The sequence below is a fragment of the Bipolaris maydis genome (genome assembly GCF_028858645.1).
Source record: "Bipolaris maydis strain C4 unplaced genomic scaffold PSV08scaffold_5, whole genome shotgun sequence".
In the NCBI taxonomy this organism is placed as follows: domain Eukaryota; kingdom Fungi; phylum Ascomycota; class Dothideomycetes; order Pleosporales; family Pleosporaceae; genus Bipolaris; species Bipolaris maydis.
Genome location: NW_027093861.1, coordinates 538186 through 557402, shown reverse-complemented (window position 1 = coordinate 557402; position 19217 = coordinate 538186). Strand labels below are relative to the sequence as shown.

The 19217-nt window shown below is 51.6% G+C and overlaps 8 protein-coding genes and 1 non-coding gene across 9 annotated transcripts; 5 read left to right on the top strand and 4 right to left on the bottom strand.

Moving 5' to 3' along the window:
* Window positions 1–483: 483 nt before the first annotated feature.
* PSV08DRAFT_177708 (uracil phosphoribosyltransferase-domain-containing protein) lies at window positions 484–1390 on the top strand (the record flags this gene model as incomplete). The annotated part of the gene is made up of 4 exons (XM_014221006.1): window positions 484–638; window positions 697–1055; window positions 1111–1282; window positions 1339–1390. 4 exons carry the CDS (start codon window positions 484–486, stop codon window positions 1388–1390), a joined length of 738 nt encoding a protein of 245 aa, XP_014076481.1.
* Window positions 1391–1531: 141 nt separating this feature from the next.
* Window positions 1532–2492, bottom strand: PSV08DRAFT_286264 (transcription elongation factor Elf1 like-domain-containing protein). Its single transcript, XM_014221005.2, has 3 exons — window positions 2349–2492; window positions 2249–2290; window positions 1532–2156 (listed from the first exon to the last, which is right to left on the bottom strand). The coding sequence occupies exons 1-3, from the start codon at window positions 2349–2351 to the stop codon at window positions 1809–1811; spliced, it is 393 nt and encodes a 130-aa protein (XP_014076480.1). The 5' UTR covers window positions 2352–2492; the 3' UTR covers window positions 1532–1808.
* Window positions 2493–2690: 198 nt separating this feature from the next.
* On the top strand, window positions 2691–5107 carry PSV08DRAFT_199643 (GTP cyclohydrolase N terminal-domain-containing protein). The gene is made up of 5 exons (XM_014221004.2): window positions 2691–3459; window positions 3529–3939; window positions 3994–4620; window positions 4764–4834; window positions 4909–5107. The coding sequence occupies exons 1-5, from the start codon at window positions 3018–3020 to the stop codon at window positions 4912–4914; spliced, it is 1557 nt and encodes a 518-aa protein (XP_014076479.1). The 5' UTR covers window positions 2691–3017; the 3' UTR covers window positions 4915–5107.
* Window positions 5108–8686: 3579 nt separating this feature from the next.
* Window positions 8687–9476, top strand: PSV08DRAFT_286236 (uncharacterized protein). The gene is made up of 2 exons (XM_014221003.2): window positions 8687–9118; window positions 9178–9476. The coding sequence occupies exons 1-2, from the start codon at window positions 8764–8766 to the stop codon at window positions 9267–9269; spliced, it is 447 nt and encodes a 148-aa protein (XP_014076478.1). The 5' UTR covers window positions 8687–8763; the 3' UTR covers window positions 9270–9476.
* An 841-nt stretch (window positions 9477–10317) lies between these two features.
* Window positions 10318–11624, top strand: PSV08DRAFT_286207 (40S ribosomal protein eS1). The gene is made up of 3 exons (XM_014221002.2): window positions 10318–10481; window positions 10541–11042; window positions 11104–11624. The coding sequence occupies exons 1-3, from the start codon at window positions 10360–10362 to the stop codon at window positions 11245–11247; spliced, it is 768 nt and encodes a 255-aa protein (XP_014076477.1). The 5' UTR covers window positions 10318–10359; the 3' UTR covers window positions 11248–11624.
* Window positions 11625–11832: 208 nt separating this feature from the next.
* Window positions 11833–11904, bottom strand: PSV08DRAFT_t17. Its single transcript has one exon. It is a non-coding gene; the product is annotated as a tRNA-Thr (tRNA).
* A 1980-nt stretch (window positions 11905–13884) lies between these two features.
* Window positions 13885–16128, bottom strand: PSV08DRAFT_35991 (uncharacterized protein). Its single transcript, XM_014221001.2, has 2 exons — window positions 15633–16128; window positions 13885–15581 (listed from the first exon to the last, which is right to left on the bottom strand). Exons 1-2 carry the CDS (start codon window positions 15998–16000, stop codon window positions 13946–13948), a joined length of 2004 nt encoding a protein of 667 aa, XP_014076476.1. The 5' UTR covers window positions 16001–16128; the 3' UTR covers window positions 13885–13945.
* A 635-nt stretch (window positions 16129–16763) lies between these two features.
* On the top strand, window positions 16764–17734 carry PSV08DRAFT_286186 (inosine triphosphate pyrophosphatase-like protein). The gene is made up of 4 exons (XM_014221000.2): window positions 16764–16983; window positions 17087–17160; window positions 17215–17396; window positions 17472–17734. The coding sequence occupies exons 1-4, from the start codon at window positions 16801–16803 to the stop codon at window positions 17606–17608; spliced, it is 576 nt and encodes a 191-aa protein (XP_014076475.1). The 5' UTR covers window positions 16764–16800; the 3' UTR covers window positions 17609–17734.
* On the bottom strand, window positions 17528–18813 carry PSV08DRAFT_361029 (AAA domain-containing protein). The gene is made up of 2 exons (XM_014220999.2): window positions 18309–18813; window positions 17528–18145 (listed from the first exon to the last, which is right to left on the bottom strand). Exons 1-2 carry the CDS (start codon window positions 18492–18494, stop codon window positions 17777–17779), a joined length of 555 nt encoding a protein of 184 aa, XP_014076474.1. The 5' UTR covers window positions 18495–18813; the 3' UTR covers window positions 17528–17776.
* Between the last annotated feature and the right edge of the window lie 404 nt (window positions 18814–19217).

Genomic DNA, 19217 nt, shown 5'->3' with positions numbered 1-19217 from the left:
GCATGGGGATTGCAGGCCAATGACGATGCCGGCGGTCGGAGTGGCTGCGCGCCTGCAGGCAGGGACCCGCCATCAGATCTCGCCAACAGCGGGGCAAGGGTCGCGCCTTCCAAACCCAGTGAAGGAGTTCGCCGACGGTCACGAGCCTAGACTACTACTCCACTCGAGCCTTTTCTCCTCTTCTCCTCTTCTTATCTTTGCATTGTATCTATCAATTCAAGTCTGCTCTACCCTTCTGTCTGACTGTGGAATCCCTTCAGTCGATATTCACCCCGCCAATTCCACTTTGCTTTTCAACAGTGCAAACTCTAGCTAGAGGACGTATCTCAAGGTATGTCCTAAGTGTTACGAGATGGTTTCTGATCACTTCGTATTCATGGGTTGGCTTCAAAAATGCAAAAGCACAGTTCTCACAACACAATTTCAAAGTCGTAACTGATTGTTGTGTAGCCTCGCACACTTGACACTCATCAGCCTACCAACATGGCACCCGAGACGCAGTCCTCAGCCCCGTCTCAATGCGTCGGCCCTGAGTACCGACCGTCTGCTCTGAAGCCAACTGCAACCGTCTCGACTCCTATCAAACAGAGCAATGTCCACATCCTGCCTCAAAGCCCTCAGTTGATAGCACTGCTCACGTAAGACCCCAGCAGACTGTGACCAATTCGTGCCCTTCTTTTGCTAAAATGCAGAAAGTATGATTCGCGACCGCAACACAGGCCGTGCAGACTTCATCTTCTACAGCAATCGAATCATTCGTCTTTTGGTCGAGGAAGGCCTCAACCACCTTCCCGTGGAATCGCAAGAGATCACCACGCCCGTAGGGCGCACTTACTCCGGCGTCAAGTTCCAAGGCAAAATCTGCGGTGTCTCTATTATGCGTGCGGGAGAGTCCATGGAGCAGGGTTTGAGGGATTGCTGCAGGAGTGTGCGCATTGGTAAAATCCTGATCCAAAGAGATGAAGAGACCAGCAAACCCAAGCTGTACTATGACAAATTGCCCGAAGACATTAGTGACCGATGGGTGCTTCTGCTGGATCCCATGCTTGCTACGGGTATGTTGAGAAATACGTGCAGACCGAATGGTGATGGATTGCTAATCGGCGGCAGGTGGTTCGGCACTCATGGCAATTGATGTGCTCAAGTCCCGAGGTGTACCAGAGGACCACATCCTCTTCCTCAACCTTATTGCCAGCCCTGAAGGTGCGCAAAGCTTGGCGGAGAAGTTCCCCAAGGTTCGTGTAGTGACTGCATTTGTTGATGAGGGTCTGGATGAAAAGAAGTACGCCTTTCCCGTCTACGTCTCCTGCTTTGCCGCATGCTAACTTGAAAATGTAGCTACATCATTCCTGGTTTGGGTGACTTTGGCGACCGTTTCTATACCATGTAAAAAAGATATCGTCTCATCTGGTTTGCGTGATGAACATTCAATAAAGCACAAGGTGGCTCTCAATTACTTCAGCATATGTTAGCATGATCGTTTTGAATGACAAAAAGAAAAGGTGGAAAGGTGACAAAGAAGTGTTTTGTGCGCGTCAAAGTTGAATTCGAAGTGGACTAGCAATGCCCCAATTCCCAGTGGAAGGAGGGGCCACATATCAGCCTTGTATTGAAGATGGTAACGCCGCCGCGAATGTGCGGGTCCTTTTAATCACCCAAAACGCCTTGTAAGCCAAAAGATTAGCCCTGTCGTCTCCGTTATGCCTATATGTTATACAAGACCCTAAGCCCTCTTTGCGCTGCCACATCCAAAGTGACCCCTCAGCCTCGCAACTCGTTTGTCCATCAAAAAAAAAGGGAACGCCCGTCTAGTCGGCGTACTCGCCCTCGGCATCGGCATCGTCGTGCTCAATGAAGCCGCCATCGCCATCATCATCTTCCTGGTTGTGTGCCGTGGGCATGCGTCCCATGCGATGCGAACTCCGCGAGACCTCTGCGTTGCCCTTTGCTGCCTGCTTCGCAACCGCATCGCACGCATCGATCCAATCGGCGTAGACGTCGACGGGGGCGCTCAGGTAGTTGATGTTGGTTTGGAAGGTCTGGCCGCAGACTTTGCACTGCAGATTGCCGACACCCGACTTCTTTTCGATGGATACGCTGACCGAGTTCTCGTGGTTGCAGAAGAGGCACTGGAAGGTTGTGGGGAGCTTCTCCTTCTGCGGGCATGTGTCAGTTTGTATTGGTTGCACAAAGAGAGAGAGAGAGAGAGAAGTGAAAAAGAGGTTTTAAAAAAAAGGTAATGACGCACCCTCTTGGGACCCTGAGGCTTGCTTGATGACTTGCGTTTGCCCTGTCCGTGGTTGTTAGCATTGCGCACGACAAGTCGAAATGCACCCGAGAAAACAAACCATTTTGTTGCGGTGTCTTGTATCAACCGGGGGTATTTGTCTTTGAGTAGAAAGGGAGAAGAAGAAGAAAAAACACTTTTTGGTGGAGAAGGGAGGCGGTGGCAGCGTCGAGTCCAAGGAGTGATGTCGTCAACAGCAAGGCTTCTGTCGCATGCAATGAGACGCGATCGCGCAAGTGAATGTTTCGCGTGGCTCCGACCGCCAAGATCCCTGTCGCCAGCCCGGGGAGCTGCCCCATGCGTCGATAGTCGATAAGCGGCCCCGCTCCTATCAGCGTACACCGAAGCCGCAGGCACGTGTAAAGTCAGCTGTTCAGTGCTGCTGGCATCGTCGGCCACCTCCAGCACTATTCATATTCGACCACGTTGCTCTCTCCTCTTTCCTTCTTTCTTTCTTTCTCTTCTCTGGATTCTCCCCCAGTCCCCCCCTTGGTCTCCGTGAAAAGCCAAGTTGTATTCGTGCCCTTGCTCCCCTCTTGCCTTTACAAACCAGATCATTCCATCTGGTTTTATCCCACCTTTCGGAGCTCGCCGGTCTTTTTGCTATACGACTCAATTCCCACAACGCAAACAAGCAAATCTTTTACAGCAGGGAAGTTCAATTCAAGTCACAGAAAAGCCTATTTCTACAAAAAAAATCGCATGAAAGATCTGGTTACTACTGCCCATCATGTCTTCCGAAAGCACGACCAGCGATGCCGTCCTCAAAGAGATCCTTGAAGGGCTCAAGGCTCTCCGCACGGAGAACTCTGTACTTGCAGCCTCGGTCGACAAGATCAATGGGCGTGTGAACATGCTGGCTGGCATCAAGCAAATCAAGGATGAAGCTGCAAGTGAGGCTGCCAATGGCACATTGACCAGCGACAAGGCCACTGAAGCCGAGTCTGGCAAAACCGTAGAAGCTGTGAGCCAGCAGTATGAGCAGCCCCCTTCAAGTGAAGAGGCCCAGCCCCGCCGTACAAGTGTTTCGAAGGTCTCAAAGATCATTTTGACCTCGTACCCCGGTCAGGCTGGCGTTGACCCCTTGCCAATGGAATGGGGTGCCAAAGACCCTGCTGTGCGTGGTCCCGTTGTTGTGTCTAGACATCCAAACACCATTCGCAGGCGCAATGGTATGTATTTCCATGTCCTCGTCTGAATTTTTTTTTTAAAAAAAAGGCGCTTGCTAAATAGTCCAACAGCCATTGGCGCCCACGGAGGCTCATACTCCATCTACAATGCCCTTGCTGTAGCCAGCAAGAACCTCGACATCACTCACAAGCCAGACTTTACAAACACTGAGCCTGCCGCTAAAATCGGTCCGTTCCCGCAATGGAGCGACAAGAAGAAGATTGTGGCTATGGACCCATATGGCCATCTTGCACCGTGGCTGTACAAAGATATCATGGACAAGGATGATGTGGAGATCAGACCCACCATTGCCATTACAAGAGCTCACATGAAGGTGCCCGAGCTCGAGGACAGTGTAAAGAAAGGCCGACTGGTACCAGATGGCAAGATCTGCGTCAACGAGACGGGCGAAATCGCAGTCACCAAGGTCGCTGTGGAGCCAGTATGGTATCTGCCTGGCGTGGCTGAGCGCTTCAACATTGGTAAGCCCTCAGCCTCACATGACTAAATCACTTGGAGCTAACCCAAGTCCACAGATGAGGGAACTCTCCGCCGGACACTGTTCGAAGAGACAGGAGGCTCATACCCCGAGCTCATCACCCGCCACGACATCAAGCTCTTCCTGCCTCCCATTGGCGGTCTGACCGTCTACATCTTCGGTGACCCCGCAAAGATGTCCGACGCAAACTCGAAGCTCGCCCTACGCATCCACGACGAGTGCAACGGCAGTGACGTGTTTGGCTCCGACATCTGCACGTGCCGCCCTTACCTTACTTTTGGCATCGAGGAGGCGGTCAAAGAAGCACAGCGAGGTGGCAGCGGCGTCGTCATTTACTTCCGCAAGGAGGGTCGTGCCCTTGGCGAAGTGACAAAGTATCTCGTGTACAATGCTAGGAAGCGTGGCGAAGACCGTGCGAGCGAATACTTCAAGCGTACGGAGAATATCGCCGGTGTCAAGGATATGCGCTTCCAGGCTCTCATGCCAGATATCCTGCACTGGCTGGGTATCACCAAGATTGATCGCATGCTTAGCATGTCCAACATGAAGCACGATGCTATCGTCGAGCAGGGCATCCCGATTCACGAGCGTGTGCCTATTCCCGATGAGATGATTCCTGCTGACAGTCGAGTGGAGATTGACGCTAAGATTCAAGCCGGATACTGTAAGTGCTTTTGTTGTTGTTCATGTCGTTGTTGTCGCTGTTACTATTGTTGGTATTGTGATCGTTGTTATCGGTCATGTGCGCGAGGGGAAAAAAAGGGGGGGTGCGGATGAGAGAGCATTTGCTGACGTGGATAATCGCAGTTACAACCGGTCATGTTATGTCCATGGATGAGCTGGCAAACGTCAAAGGTCGTGGATGGGAAGACATCGACGTGAGTACACCTCCTGCCATGTTTTTCTTTATCGTTTTACTCCAAGTCACCATCACACTAACTCGTTGTGTTAGCATTGAGTGACCAGGTCATGAGCCACAATAGCCAGCGCGGTGTGCTTCTACCGCAAATGCAGGGTCATCTGAGGGGACCCGCAACACACGCGATATGTAAGTATATGCGGGCATGAGCCTCGTTGTCAGTGAAACCTGAAACGTAGCGTCAAAAAACAAGACAAAAATAAAGATAGCAAAAAACGTTTCACCGTGATAATTTGTCGTATGCGCGCTTGCCAAAGTGCATGTGTCTGTGAGATCCTTCGACCCTAATCGAGTTGGCTCGCCTTGCCTTTTGTCACTTGCCTTGTTGCGAACAAACGCCTAGAACAAACCACATGCAAAGGATCGCAGGCAACAATGCCCCCCCCCTCACATATGTACTCCAACAGGAAACCAACGGGATCAACAAGACCGGCACCTCGCCGTTTGAAGCGGGGGGGAAGGGAAAGAAAGAGTGGAGGAGCAGCCGTAGCAACAGTAGCAACAGCGAGTAGTATCGCTCACCTCTCTACGTAAGGCCCCCCCCCCCCCCCACCTACCTCCAACACCTCCACGACTAGCAGATTGTATGTATGTACTTACATACATGTAGCCAAGTTCCAGTCATACACACATAAACAAGGCTTGTAAAAAGAGAAAAAAGTAGAGTTCACCCAATTGGAAAGACGGGAAGGGGCAAGCAAGCGCTAGACGCGCGAGGGGTTGACAAACCCCACCATCAAGCATACCTGGTCCCCTTTTTTTCGCTGTCGCGCGCCCTACCCGCACCTGCCGCACGTGCTGCACGAATGCAGAGGCCGCTGGTCGCATGATGCGCTTCTTTTAATGTTGTATTGCTGTAGGTAGAACTAGTAAGTAAAAAAGGTAGGTAGTAGGCGAGCACACACACACACACCCTCTCTCTCTTGGGGAGGAGAAGCGGGGTTGGTGTGTGCGTGTGTGTGCCCAGAAGCGAAACGACGACGATAATGTTTAGCGGAAAACAAGGGAGTTTGTTAGTTTGTTGCTGTATTGCTAGTTTTGTTGGAATGGCGTACATGACCGACTGGCTTACTTATGCGCTGGTTAGGTTTGGGTGTTTCAGAGGTGGGGTTAGGGAAGATTTGGGAAGAGATCACACGCCCATGGCTGTGATTGTTTTTGCAGTGCTGTCAAAACGGAAGATGCGAAACCGACACCGGGAGCGGCCCGCTGGTCGGGCTTGTTGCTTCGTCACCGCCCCTTGTTATCGCTGGGTGTCTTGCTTATGTAGTGTGGATGTGTGTGCGTCTGTGGTTGGCCTTTGTTATTTACCGCTCTTTTACTGTGATTTCCATTACCTGTGGTTGGTTTTTTTTCAACGCTTTTCTTTGCTTTGTGATTTGCAAAAAAAATTACTTTGGTGGTACCCCCACTTAGTTGACTTTTGATTCAAAGAAAGCTGGTTCGAACTGAATAATGTCGGGAACTGTAGCTAATTGTTACTGGGAATAAACTTGCCGCTCACCCTCATGTGCTTGTAAGGATGAGGGCCCGATTGGGGTGGTGGGTTGCAATAGGTAACCGGAGAATGGGCAACGTGCCGTAGTGTGCATTCTCCATCCGTCAGACGGATTGTGGCGGCTATCTTGATAGGCTTTTCGGCAGCGTTGGTGGTAGGTTGCTGCAGTGATAGGCGCTTGTCTATTCGCTTGCTTCAACAAACACTACCAAGGTCATGATTGCGACCGGTGTATACGCCAGCATCCGGATAGGATCGGCAGCGAGATCTGCCGTAGGAGCGTGTCTGGACTTGCGGAGAATTATCGCTGGTCAGAGGCGTTGTAAGCTGAGGGTGTGGTGAGGACGTTACTTTGGTGCGGGGCAACTTGACGCCAATGTGCTCAACAAAACACTTCCAACGACAACCTTCCTCTTTTTGCTGAGTATGGCCATAGGCACGGAAAATCCGGGGGGCAAGCACTTTTTTTTGGGATGCGAGGTTGATCATCCCGGGCCGAGACAAGTTGATGGGATTCAGACTTGGTGATGAAGGTGCCAAAACGGATAAGTTGGTGCAAAACGGCCGCGGGTATGACGGCGTGGAGGCGTACCCGCTTCTCGGGACAATGATGCACGTCGGTGTGACTAACCTGGTTGCAGATGGAACGGACTGGGCAGCACGACATGATGCTAATAAATGCACTGGTGAGTTCGCATGTAAGCGGGCCGGGGGGTCTTGGTGTGTTCAGATCCATCGTGGGAAGTGGATTGATTGATTTTGTCTTTGCAAACTCTATGTGTGCGTAAGTGAGTACGTGCAAGCGAGGAGGGAAGTCGAGCAGCATGCAAGTGCAAGCAGTGGGGTGAGAGTGCTCTGAAATGTTGCTTAGTGTGCGTCTTTGTCGTGTTCGTTTTTTTTTGTTGAATTGTTTTGCTACATGTGGTATGCTAGACGCTCAGCTGAGGAAATGCATGTAATTGATGGTTAATGGGCAAATCAGGGCGTTGCCCGCTTCGAAATGGACATGGCAACACACATGGCAAGAGATGGCAACATGTGAAAGCAGCTGACGTGGATGTGGAGACACAGCGCGGAGCAAATTGTTCCAGAACTTGAGGCACGGCCTCACAGAGGGAAGTTTCGCAGTATTCGCCCGGGTAAAGACACGACAGAGGCGAGGCGGTACGTGGCTTGCACTCAATCGCCGTGCGGCAGCAGAGATGAGTGTAGATGACAGAAGTGGAGCCAGGGGTATGTCATTTCGAGGCAACCGGTGTAGATGATAGAGGCAGATGATATGATTGTGATTCTGCATGCTGTTATGCCATGGCAGCCAAAGGGGCAGTGGCCGGAAGCGCTTGGCAAGGCGACGTTCTCGACTGTCGACGGCCAGGGCGGATGCATGACACAGCGGGCCATGTCGTCACCAGCAGCAGCAGCAGCAGCGACAGCAAGAGTGCCGGGCGGAGATGAGTGAGGCTGATGCAGACGCTGTGCTGTACCTGTCTCAAGGTTGCACACGCCTCATGGTGGTCTGGCGGCGGCGATGGGCATGGCGATGGATGAGGGGGGCGCGTAGAATGCCCTTGGGCGGTTCCTGATGGCCGGCAAGGAAGAGCGGCCGATGTGCAGTTGGCCATGGGCCTGGTTTTGTCATGACTGCGCAGCGACAGTGACGGCGACGGCTGGTCTGCCGATGCCACGGTCCAAGGGCTGCTCTGGCGCCGCTATGGCAGCGCACCCGCAGTTCCGGCAGTGCGAGTGCAGAGCGAGGCCGTGGACGGTGACGGAGCAGCAGAGGGTGCCAATCACCAGGCACCGGGCGAGCGACGGGCAGTGTGTGTGTGTGTGTGTGTGTGTGTGTCAGTGTCAGTGTCGGTGCCAGTGCCAGTGCCAGTGCCAGTGCCAGTGCCAGTGCCGGTGCCAGTGCCAGACACTCCCGTCAGTCAGCCGGGTGGTGTGCGCCGTGGCCAGCTCACACCTGCAGCACAAATGGAGGTGAGACGGACGGCCGCTGTGTGGGCAGGCGAGTCAGGGCACGTCAGAGGCCGACAAGACACCACGTCTACGTCCCCTGGCACCCAGGCTAATTCTGACCGTCCACGTTTTCTGGCGGTGCCCACTTCTTCGACATGCACGCGCTAGCTCCAAACCGCCAGCGACGTCGAGTGGGGAGCTCCGGGCTGCTGATGCAGCTGGCGTCGACTAGGGTGCCTGGGCCGACCAGAGGCGTCACTATACATTCGGTACCATGGGGTGAAGCGCGTCTAGGCAGTTCCGACCACATTATTATACTACCCGACCTGCTCGCAACGCTGGCCCTCGTCGTCCACCTCCAGTCTGCTCACTCACCATCCATATACACACACACATTCACACACACATACACACACACATTGCCCCTCGCCATGTCTACCCACCCACGCTACTACTACTCGCTGCCCACCGAGGCGCCCCAACGCTCCCGATCGGGAAGCCGACGACCTCCTCTGACGCCATCCACCGTCTCCTCTCCCTGTCTTACCACTCTGGTTCCTACCACCTCTCGCCGCGACTCTGCTACCTCGGGAAGTCCCATCAAGGCCTCCATTCTCCTCGCAAAGGTCGCCTCTTCGCCCACCACTCCCCGAGGCGAGACTCCGCCAGGAAGTCCAATGCTCTCGCCAAGGTCCAGGCTCAACTCGGAACCCTCCTACCCTTCCGACAGGCCCGCCATGTCACGGACCGAGAGTGATCGCTACGTCAGGCAGTACAGACAGCAGGGTAAGCACATCGAGCCAATGCCTCTCTTTGCCGCACCACGACACTAACATTGCCTCTAGATGGCTACATCAGCTTCCCTGACTTTGAGAAGTTCTGCCAGGCTGAAAGCCCATATGCCCAGCAAGAACAGCAGACCGACGTCAAGGCTTGAACGTGCCGCCTACCGGGGGTCCAGGATGTCGTGTAGCGAAGATTCCCTTCGACATGCACCAGGACCTTCCAAATCCCATCACCACCCAATTCACCAGGCCATTCCCCACTTCTCTTCCCAGGAGCAGCGCACCTTGCATGCATCCAAGGCTACAGAGCGTCAGCAATGTACAGCCTATTGAGCGATCGGACCCAGCCCCGTGCTGAGGCCGCGCCGGAGCCACTACGCTACCTTCACCATTTGTGCGCGGGCAGGTCAAGTCAGACTGTCAGCCCTGTGCGACGTGGAGGTGCGTGGCGGCACGTTACGTGGGGTGGAAGGAGGCGGCCTGTCCAGGTGTCTGATGACTACAAGCACAGCCACTGGGCTGTTGCTTTTGGTCATATCACCGCAGTGCACGTGTTCCAGTCGGTACGATGCTAAAGGAGGCGCATGAGCACAGCTCCCTTAGGTTGAGGGGCCAGGCACGTGAGGCGTTTTCCAGCCCGTACCAAGCCCACTCCTATATTAGAAGTATACTAGATGTAATAACATGACAATACCAACCCATTATCGCATTACCCATACGTTCACATGTTATTCCGTCATTCATGTTGTGATGGTGATTCTATCGCCCCCGCCATCGCCACACATTGAGGCCTGGACTCGCTCCTCCGCTGCACACGCGCATCGCACCTTGTCAGAGAACAATGGGCTGCACGCCGCAGATGCTTAACACCTATGTTACTCGTGCCTCAGTGATAGGATCAATTCGTGCATGTCCAGCCTATAGATAGCAAAACGTCGCCGCAGCACCCAAATCCTCCACAAGCAATACAAAGCGACAAGATGCTGGCTTCTTCCGCCCACCAAATATCGCCTCAGGCTTCCCAGGTACTGATCCGCCAGGTCGCTGTCCAGCCAGGCGCTTTGCATTGCAGTCAAACTGGTGCACCTGCGGATCGCCGTGGCCTTGTGTGGTCTTGGCGCACGTGATGCGCTACTGGGCTCGCTTAGATTTTCAACACCACATTGGCGTTGGATTCTCGCTCTTCGACATCGACGACGACAACCCACCACATCTCGACGCCCGACAACAAGACTCGCAATCATGGCTGTCGGCAAGAACAAGCGTCTTTCAAAGGGAAAGAAGGGTCTCAAGAAGAAGACCGACACCTTCGCTAAGAAGGACTGGTACAACATCAAGGCCCCAGGAACTTTCGCGGTCCGAGAGTAAGACTTCCCGCTGCCACACACACGGGGATTCAATGCTTACTCTACGTTCTTCGCAGTGTTGGAAAGACCCTCGTCAACCGTACCACCGGTCTCAAGAACGCAAACGACGCTCTGAAGGGCCGGATATTCGAGGTCTCGCTCGCCGATCTCCAGAAGGATGAGGACCACGCCTTCCGCAAGGTCAAGCTTCGCGTCGACGAGGTCCAGGGCAAGAACTGCCTGACCAACTTCCACGGTCTCGACTTCACCTCCGACAAGCTCCGCTCCCTCGTCCGCAAGTGGCAAACCCTCATTGAGGCCAACGTCGTCGTCAAGACCACCGATGACTACCTCATCCGCCTCTTCTGCATTGCCTTCACCAAGCGACGACCGAACCAGGTCAAGAAGACCACATACGCTCAATCGTCGCAGATCAGGGCTATCCGCAAGAAGATGATGGAGATCATGACCCGCGACGCCAGCGCATGCACCCTCGCTCAGCTCACCCAGAAGCTCATCCCCGAGGTCATTGGTCGTGAGATTGAGAAGGCCACCCAGGGCATCTACCCCCTCCAGAACGTACGTGCTTGCTAGGACCGCCACGTATTAGTGCAAAAAAAAAGGCTAACACAAGACTCAGGTCCACGTCCGAAAGGTCAAGCTCCTCAAGGCACCCAAGTTCGACCTTGGTGCCCTCCTTGGTCTCCACGGCGAGTCGAGCCAGGACGACTCTGGCCAGAAGGTCGAGCGTGAGTTCAAGGAGACTGTCCTTGATCAGGTTTAAGGGTATCAATGGATAGCCAAGGGGTTCTGGGTCTTTTCAACTTTCTGCGGCATGATATCGGCATTCCAAAGGTGTTTGTGTTTACAAATAAAAGATAAACATGACCCTTCATGCGAGTCCGCGGCAGTGATGGCGTGCATGGGGTACGATCCGCATCTGGTGTTATCAGGTCGTGCGGGAAAAGTATCATGGAAATGACATTGACGAGTTCCAATTTCATGCACCTTTAGTGCACTAGTCATCCTGTCGCATTTTGTGCTGTGAATGCATGGCTTTTCTAGGCCTTGAATCGAATGCCATGTGTGGTCTGTGTTGACAGCACTGGCCACTGCACCCTGAATATGCAAATAGTCGCACAAATCAATGAAGCGCGGTACAAAAAATTTTGTTCATCTTCCGACACAACAAAGTGCAGTAATTGAATCTCCTTTTCCGACTCATGTCTATATGCTATCTAGCCGTCAATCAAAAAGCTAATTGCAGCCAGCGGGTTCCCATACATGGACCTGTCGTGACAACTGACTCTTCCAATCATCATCACAATTACGCCCATAACATGCGCTACAATGCCACCAGCAAAAAAGTTGCCTTCCGCCAGAATTGAACTGACGACCTCGTCATTACTAGTGACGCGCTCTACCACTGAGCTAGGAAGGCTGATACCGAAGCTATCGTGCTTCTCGATGGGGAAATGTTGTTCTAGAACATATATAAAGTTTGTATTACACGGCTCAAAGGTACCTGCCGTTCAGTTCGCGTACTTACAAGTCATGTGTAAAAGACCACTACTATCCTCGGAAGAATAACCTTCTGAGGCGTCCCCTGACCGCCTTCAACTCACCACGTGACATGTATCCACACGCCCGAGGCTCCGGATTACACAAGCAGCAAGCTTAATCTAGATCTTTCACAACCACCTTGCATGCATATCCCGAAGTACCTGTATCCCAGTCTAACCATTGCCTTCCCCCATTCTTCATAGTAGTAAATACTTAGTAAAACAAAACAATAAACGCCGCCCCTCATCATCATTCCTATCCGGAACCCGTTCATCAGGCCATATGTCGTGATGCGTCTTTTTTTTTCTCTTTCTCCCCCCCAATTCTCGTCCGACAGCATCCCGACCTTGAACTCACCAAAGTGACATATACACACACACACACAACGTACACAGGCTCAAGGCACCTGACCAACGCCCGCCGGTGCCGCCGCCCCGGCCACCTCCGACTTTTTCCCCTTTGTCGCTACTAAATGCTAACAAAAAAAGCTAAAGTTACAGTAAAAACACCAACCCCAACCCCCATGATCCCCGAAAAAAAACGAACCGCGCTTCTAGACTCTCTGGAACGCACGCGACGAGCCGACGTGGTGCGCGCGCGCGAAAGAGAGAAAACGCTCCGATCGTCCGTCTCCATAGGTGGGGATGGATTGGGAGGGGGGGGGGGCGCGCGCGCGCACGCGCGCTTTTTTGGGGAGGGGGACGCCCTTGGCCTCTCACCGGCGCGTCTAAGCGTCGTGATGTTCCGTTTTTTTGCTCTGGGTCTGGCTCTCTCTTGCGTTACATACACACATCGCTGGCCCCCCCCTGCTCCATGTACGTTTTTTATGCTTGAGGAGGGTTTGTTCGCGGGGAAACGGGAACGGAGGGTAGGGGTGGGTGGGTGGCTCGACATATCATTTGCAGATGCGTCGCGCATGTCTTAGTTGCGGAGAGAGAGAGAGAGAGATGGGGAGATGCTTGGACATGGTTCAGTGTGTAGTGTACTTGGTCGTTCTTGTGCAGGGGTGTTGCTTGTTTTGGGCGTTTTCCTTCCTTTTGCACAGCCGACGTCCGGTAATGGAGTAATGTGGAGGTCATGGTTGATGGTGGAATGCGTGGTTGCTTCTAGTGTCGATCGGCAAATAGGTGGGTTTTTTTCAATTGTAGAAAGGTATGCATCCAGCCCCTCCACACACACACACACACACACATACCCCTGCCCTACACCCGCTTTCCCTTGTTTGTTTTCACCGCTACTTTGGTTGGGTGATGTACGGCCGACGTCAGCGGCCGAGATGTACATGTGCATTTCATGTACAATGTACGTATGTGTATATGTACATTGATGGAGCCAGATGGCTCGTAACTACCCCCTTGTTTTTAATGGGGAATCATCGTGATGCCAGATACACTCTACAGGGAGATAGATAGGGTTGCGGATCGAGATCGAGGCTTGGGCATCGTGGCTTTCCTCGTGTGGACACACCTCGGGCACTTGGGGAAACGGGTACGAGTGTCTAGGTTACAGGACTATTGTGATGTGGCAGATACACAGCCGGCTACAGGTTCGATCGCTGACTTGGCACAAGGTTCGATAGCAAAAGATAGTTTATTGATTTTCTCGTCTTGATTCGTGTCGTGGAGATTTTTTTTTTGGAGGTTACGAGTTCAAAGGCATTGGCATCGTCGATGGTGATCACGGAACTTGACACGCTCTAATGCTTGTGTGCCTAGACGTGTGTATGGCGTACCTCTGGATCATGGTCCGACCGTCAGCATTCGCTATCTAGAAATCATCGATATGCATGCGTTTTTTTTTGACACGCGGTGACACTTGTTACACTTGAAACTCGTACTATTCGCATAATTGTATACAAGGTATCTCCTAGTCCGGCAACGGGCGAACAGCCCGCTTCGCTCAAGTCTCAGAATGGTTCGCTACCCAATGCGCCCGACAATCTTACTTGTAGGTAAGCCTTCCCTCCGACGGATCCTTACCCTTACATCAGCCTTCGGAAGCTTGATGCTTGCTCCATCAACCGCCGTCGGAAGCGCCCATTTTGCGTCTTTTCTCTTTGCTTTCTCTCGCGCTCTGTTGGCCTCGTCTCTTGCCGCCTTTTCCTCTCCGGAAAGCGCGGCTGCGCCAATTGATGCTTCATTCCCTGCTTCCTGCATTTGGTCAAAGAAGCTCTTCTTTGGCGCCGGAGCAATCTCCCATAGCTGCATGATACCAGCGACCAATGGGATGAGAAGTGCAGTCTTGTACGATTCTGACAGGTTGTTCGGCGCAACAATAGAACATGAAACCGGGGCATTGAGGAAGCGATCCGACTTATAGGTTTGTGGAGCAGGGTGTGATGCCGGTGATGAATTGATCATAGATTGAGAAAGGCCGATGTCAACAAATGTCCCCGCTTCTAGCTCCCATTCCTCTTCTTTACCTGTCCGTACAGCATCCTCTTCTTTCAGCGTGATGGACTTTTTGATCTTGTACGCACTGACAGAGCAGCTGTATAGACGGCGAGCCTCGTTGATGCACGAGCGAAGATAGGGTGAAAAGGTCGTAGTGAGAACTTGAGTGGCTGATCCAAAGCGTATCTCTGGTGGTGCCGGGAATGCGGGATGTATTGATGGCGGTTGGAAAGCCTGAGCCCAGGTCCTAGTCTCTTTCTTGATTCTCTCGAGGGGCAGGCTTTCCAAAGTCTTTGGCTCTTGCACTTTCGACGATGAGTAAACATGTAGTAGCGTCCAGAAAACAAGCGATACAACTTCTGAGACTATATCGTGTACAATGTGGAGAGCGATCGAGGCTCTGAGTTGCATTGGAAGATCATGCTTGGAGAATACTTCATTGAGTTTCATTAGAGGTGTTACTGTATCAGCATCGGTATCTTCCTCGCCGCTCACACTCTCGTCATCAGCCGGCACCCGCTTTACTGGTGGGTTGGTTAGGTCCCCAAAGTGATTTGCAAAATTCTGTATCAACCTCTTTTGGGCCAAAGTTGATCCTGGTAGACCTTGAATAGGCGAGAATCGAGGTAAACCAAGAGCGAGTGCCCAGAAGCGTTCATTGAGAGCAGCCAAGTCCGTAGGAAGTAGTTGATAGGATTCAGTGAAATGAGTTCCAACAATCGGCGGTAGAATGGCGTTGCAGCAAAACTCATTAACAAGTGTGAACAAATTGCACTCGACTTCCGATGTACCATCCGTGAGTTCCATGTTTGAGACGCGTTCCCATTGCATCTGGTCGACAATGCTTGAATTGAAAGTGACAAGGTCTGGAAGGGATTCCGACAAGAGACTCAGTGATGTTTTGATAAGGCTCTCCTTGGTCGGTCCTCCATACAGTTCTGTTTCGACAACTTGATTGATTTCCGGCAATATCTCAAGATAATGGCTTTCCGCTGCTGAAGGCAGCTTGAATGCGTTGCGAAGAATGGCAGTTAGGTTGTTGTCCGAGGTTTCCAGGTTTTGCCAATTTTTGTAGATCTGAGCGAGAAGGGTTTCTGAAAGCAGGACATTATGTTGGGTTCCTGCTGCCTTGTACGCAATTATATTTGCGGTGGATGATTCTCTGCAAATGGTTAAGTACATATGTTATAGTAAAAGAAACATTCGCGCTTACCTCACACTCTTTAACCACTCCTCGCCACTGAGCGCGATACTCCAAAGGTGTCTGAACCCTGGGATCCAGTATGGCAGCGATTGTACCCGTCTCTTCCCATCTTTAGTCTTAACTTCTTTACCCGAGGCCGAAAAGAATCTGGTAGGCAAAAGGAAAAGGACTGCCGAGATAGCGAATTGAGGTAGAAGATCGAACCAGGAAAAGTCTTCAGGAATGAGATTCTCAAGTGTCTGTAAAAAGTCAAAGTACCATGCAATAGCCAGTGCGATCGGACTGAAGAGCGTGACATAGCATGCTGGCAAAAACAGTGCTCTTATTATGCCGTTGGAGGCATGCACCGCCAGGAACAACGTCTTGAGAGAACCCATTCTGGCGGTGACGAAGCGGCAGTGTACAGTGTAATTTTCGGTGAAGAGATCCAGGAAACGGAAAATGCCCAGCTCCGCTATGCGCCGCGATGAGGATCAGCTGTTGTGGGTGTTGTGATTGTCGCTGGTAAAACGGAATGACGGTGAAAAGCTCAGCCTCAAGCCATGAGGCTCCTTTCGCTTCGGCGATTATACACGTCTTTCTAAGCTAGAAATGGGTAATTTCGAGGACACCAGGTGTTTATGCAGGTACATAGCAGGGTGTGATTGATGCGGCTGAGGGTAATGGTTTGTCGGCCACGGTTACATTTGAGGCACAGGATCCCTGTTCAGCTCGCTTACTAGTACAAGTGAGAAAGCTAATCATAGAACCCCTCGGTCTTATCAACATATCTGCAAGACTGACTCTGTAATCAGAACATCGTGTGAGGAACGCATCTCTTAGATTGTACGTACCTCCGTGACGCTAAAAAAATTTCAAAGTGGCAGTGTTGGTGGATTACGCCCTTTACAGAAGATAGGCTAATGTTACCGCTTCGTGGGCTTGACGCCAACTGCGCCCTTTGCATCTGCACGTCTGCTAATTCCGCTATTGTAGTCATTTCGAAATTTTCAAGACGCTGATTAACAATCAGCGGAATAAGAGTTGGGAAAGAAGGTATATCAAAACACATCATTGCAATTTCGATGCTTGATTGTTAACTTTCAGCAAAGCAAAATTGAGAAGCGTAGTTATCATAAATTTACCAACATACAAGATAAACGCAATCGCCTATTGACAGATCAAAAAAAAATCCAAGATGGCCTCCACCTCAGTCCCCAAACATCTCAACTTCATAACCGGCAACAAAAACAAACTCGCCGAAGTCCAGGCCATTCTCTCGGGTGTTATTGAGCTGCGAAACCAAAATGTCGATCTAGTCGAGATCCAAGGCACAGTCGAAGAAGTAACTAGGGATAAGGCGCGACGAGCCGCTGAAGCAGTAAGTTCTTCAATGATTGCATCGAACTTGACCTCAACATCCATGGCAAAGCGAATGTGCATACGCACACCTCACTCCACCTAATACTGACCATCTGTTACAGGTAAAAGGTCCCGTCCTAGTCGAAGACACCTGCCTCTGCTTCCCCGCCATGAACGACCTTCCTGGCCCATACATGTACGTTTTTCTCCCATTCTTCAACCCCCACCCTTTCTTACCTTGCTATCGTAGCAAATGGTTCATGCTCTCCCTCGGCCCCCTAAACCTACACAAACTCCTCGCAGGCTTCGACGACAAATCCGCCCAGGCAGTCTGCACATTTGGGTACTGTGAGGGACCAGGCCACGAAGCAATTTTGTTTCAAGGAAGGACGGACGGAAAGTTGGTGGAGAGTCGGGGGTCTACTGTTTTTGGTATGTTTTTTTCATTTTCTCCCTTCAATCTTTCCAACGGGTTGCTAATAAAATGATTTTTATGTATATATATAGGTTGGGACTCATGCTTCGAGTACGAAGGCAAGACATATGCAGAAATGGATAAGAGTGAGAAGAATAAGATTAGCCATCGGGGCAAGGCGCTGGAGAAGCTGAAGGAGTGGCTGGCGAGTAAGACGGAGTCATCTTGAGCTATATGTACACCAACTAGCAGGAAAGGCAGCAGCATCATCTAAGTCCGGCAATGACTCCCAAGAAAAGAGAGAGAGATAAAACAGAAAACAACAAGAATCTCATAATCGTTACAATGGTATCGTACAACCTTCCCCCCATCATTTTTTTTCACTCCCTCTCTCCTCCTACTCCTTCTCCTCCGCCTCCTCCTTCCCCACATTATCCCTCCTCCACTGCTCCACCCACCCCTCACACCTCTCCAAATTCGCCTCTACATCCTTGGCACTCTCACTCCTCAACTCGACCACAATCTCCTCTCTATACGCGTCGCGGGCCTCCTCGAGCAAAACCTGCATAATCTCACTATCCATATTCTCCTCGAGCTTCTTGCCCGTGTAGCCGCGCGCAGTGAGGCGGTCGTACAGGATGGACGAGTCGCACCGCAGCACGACGACAAGATCGATCCAGCGCTCGGGGAAGAGGTCGCAGGCGTGCCAGTCGAGGATGTAGCCGCCGGTCGAGTGCAGGGGCAGCGATTCGAGGTAGTCGAGGAGCTGCAGTAGTCACGCGTTAGGAACGGTTCGTCCCTCGTTTGCAAAGGAAAGAAAATAAATCTTTTGCTGGAAAAGCAAAAAAAAAAGAGGTGTTGCTGAAGGTGGTTTGAAAGTAAAAGGGGGGAAATGGGGTAAGGAGGAAATTAAGAAAAAAATGGCTTACCTTGTCTTCATCTACAATCCAACTTCCCGTCTCCTCATCTTTGCCCTCGTGGAACCCCTCGTCCTTGACAATCTGATTCACGGACAGGTGCTTCAACCCCGTTGCCTGCGCTAGTTGCTCTGCGTGCGTCGTCTTGCCTACGCCTGGTGTACCCGTTATTACAATGTTGGGGTTTGTGCGCCCCATTGTTGTTCCTTTCTTCCTTCGTTTCGTTTCGTTTTATTTTCTTCTGGTTCGGCGTTTTTGTGAGTTCAAGACTGTAGACACACAGAATTTGTTCTCTCTCTCTCTACTACTACTGTATGCGCCTCTGGAGCGAAGACCGGGGTGACTCTCGAATTCTTCTTCTTCTTCTCTCTCTTCTGTTGTTATTTTTTTGTCGCCAATGGTATTCCGTAGGCGAACAATCGAGAGGAATCAAGAGCTCAGTATATGCGTGTGTGTGGTGGTCGCGTTCAAAAAAAGTTGGGTATGTAAAATCAATGTATAACCATGGGCCGTTCTCAGAATTATTTTTCCCAAGAACTTTCCACCCCCTCCATTTCCCGAACTTCACCCGGTTGCTGAGCAAAGCCCCCCACTGCGCCGCTAACTTACCCCGCGCTACGTATTCAATCCGCACACATACTAACGGTCCCAAAAGAATGAGCAAGAAATATGCAGCCAGTTCCCAGCACCGCTTGCAATTAGTGGTACAACAGAAAAAAAATCAAGCATGCAGGGTGGTTGTCAAAAGTCACTGTGCTTTTTTTTTTACACAACTCGGATAACTTGTCGTTCAAATCGACGCCCGCTCGCGCCGTTCACAATTACGGTCCTATTCACTTTGATACGTCACAATGAACATCCCCCACGCACATAATCACACGGTCCAACCATGGGGCTTCAAACTTTTTCTTTTCATTTACT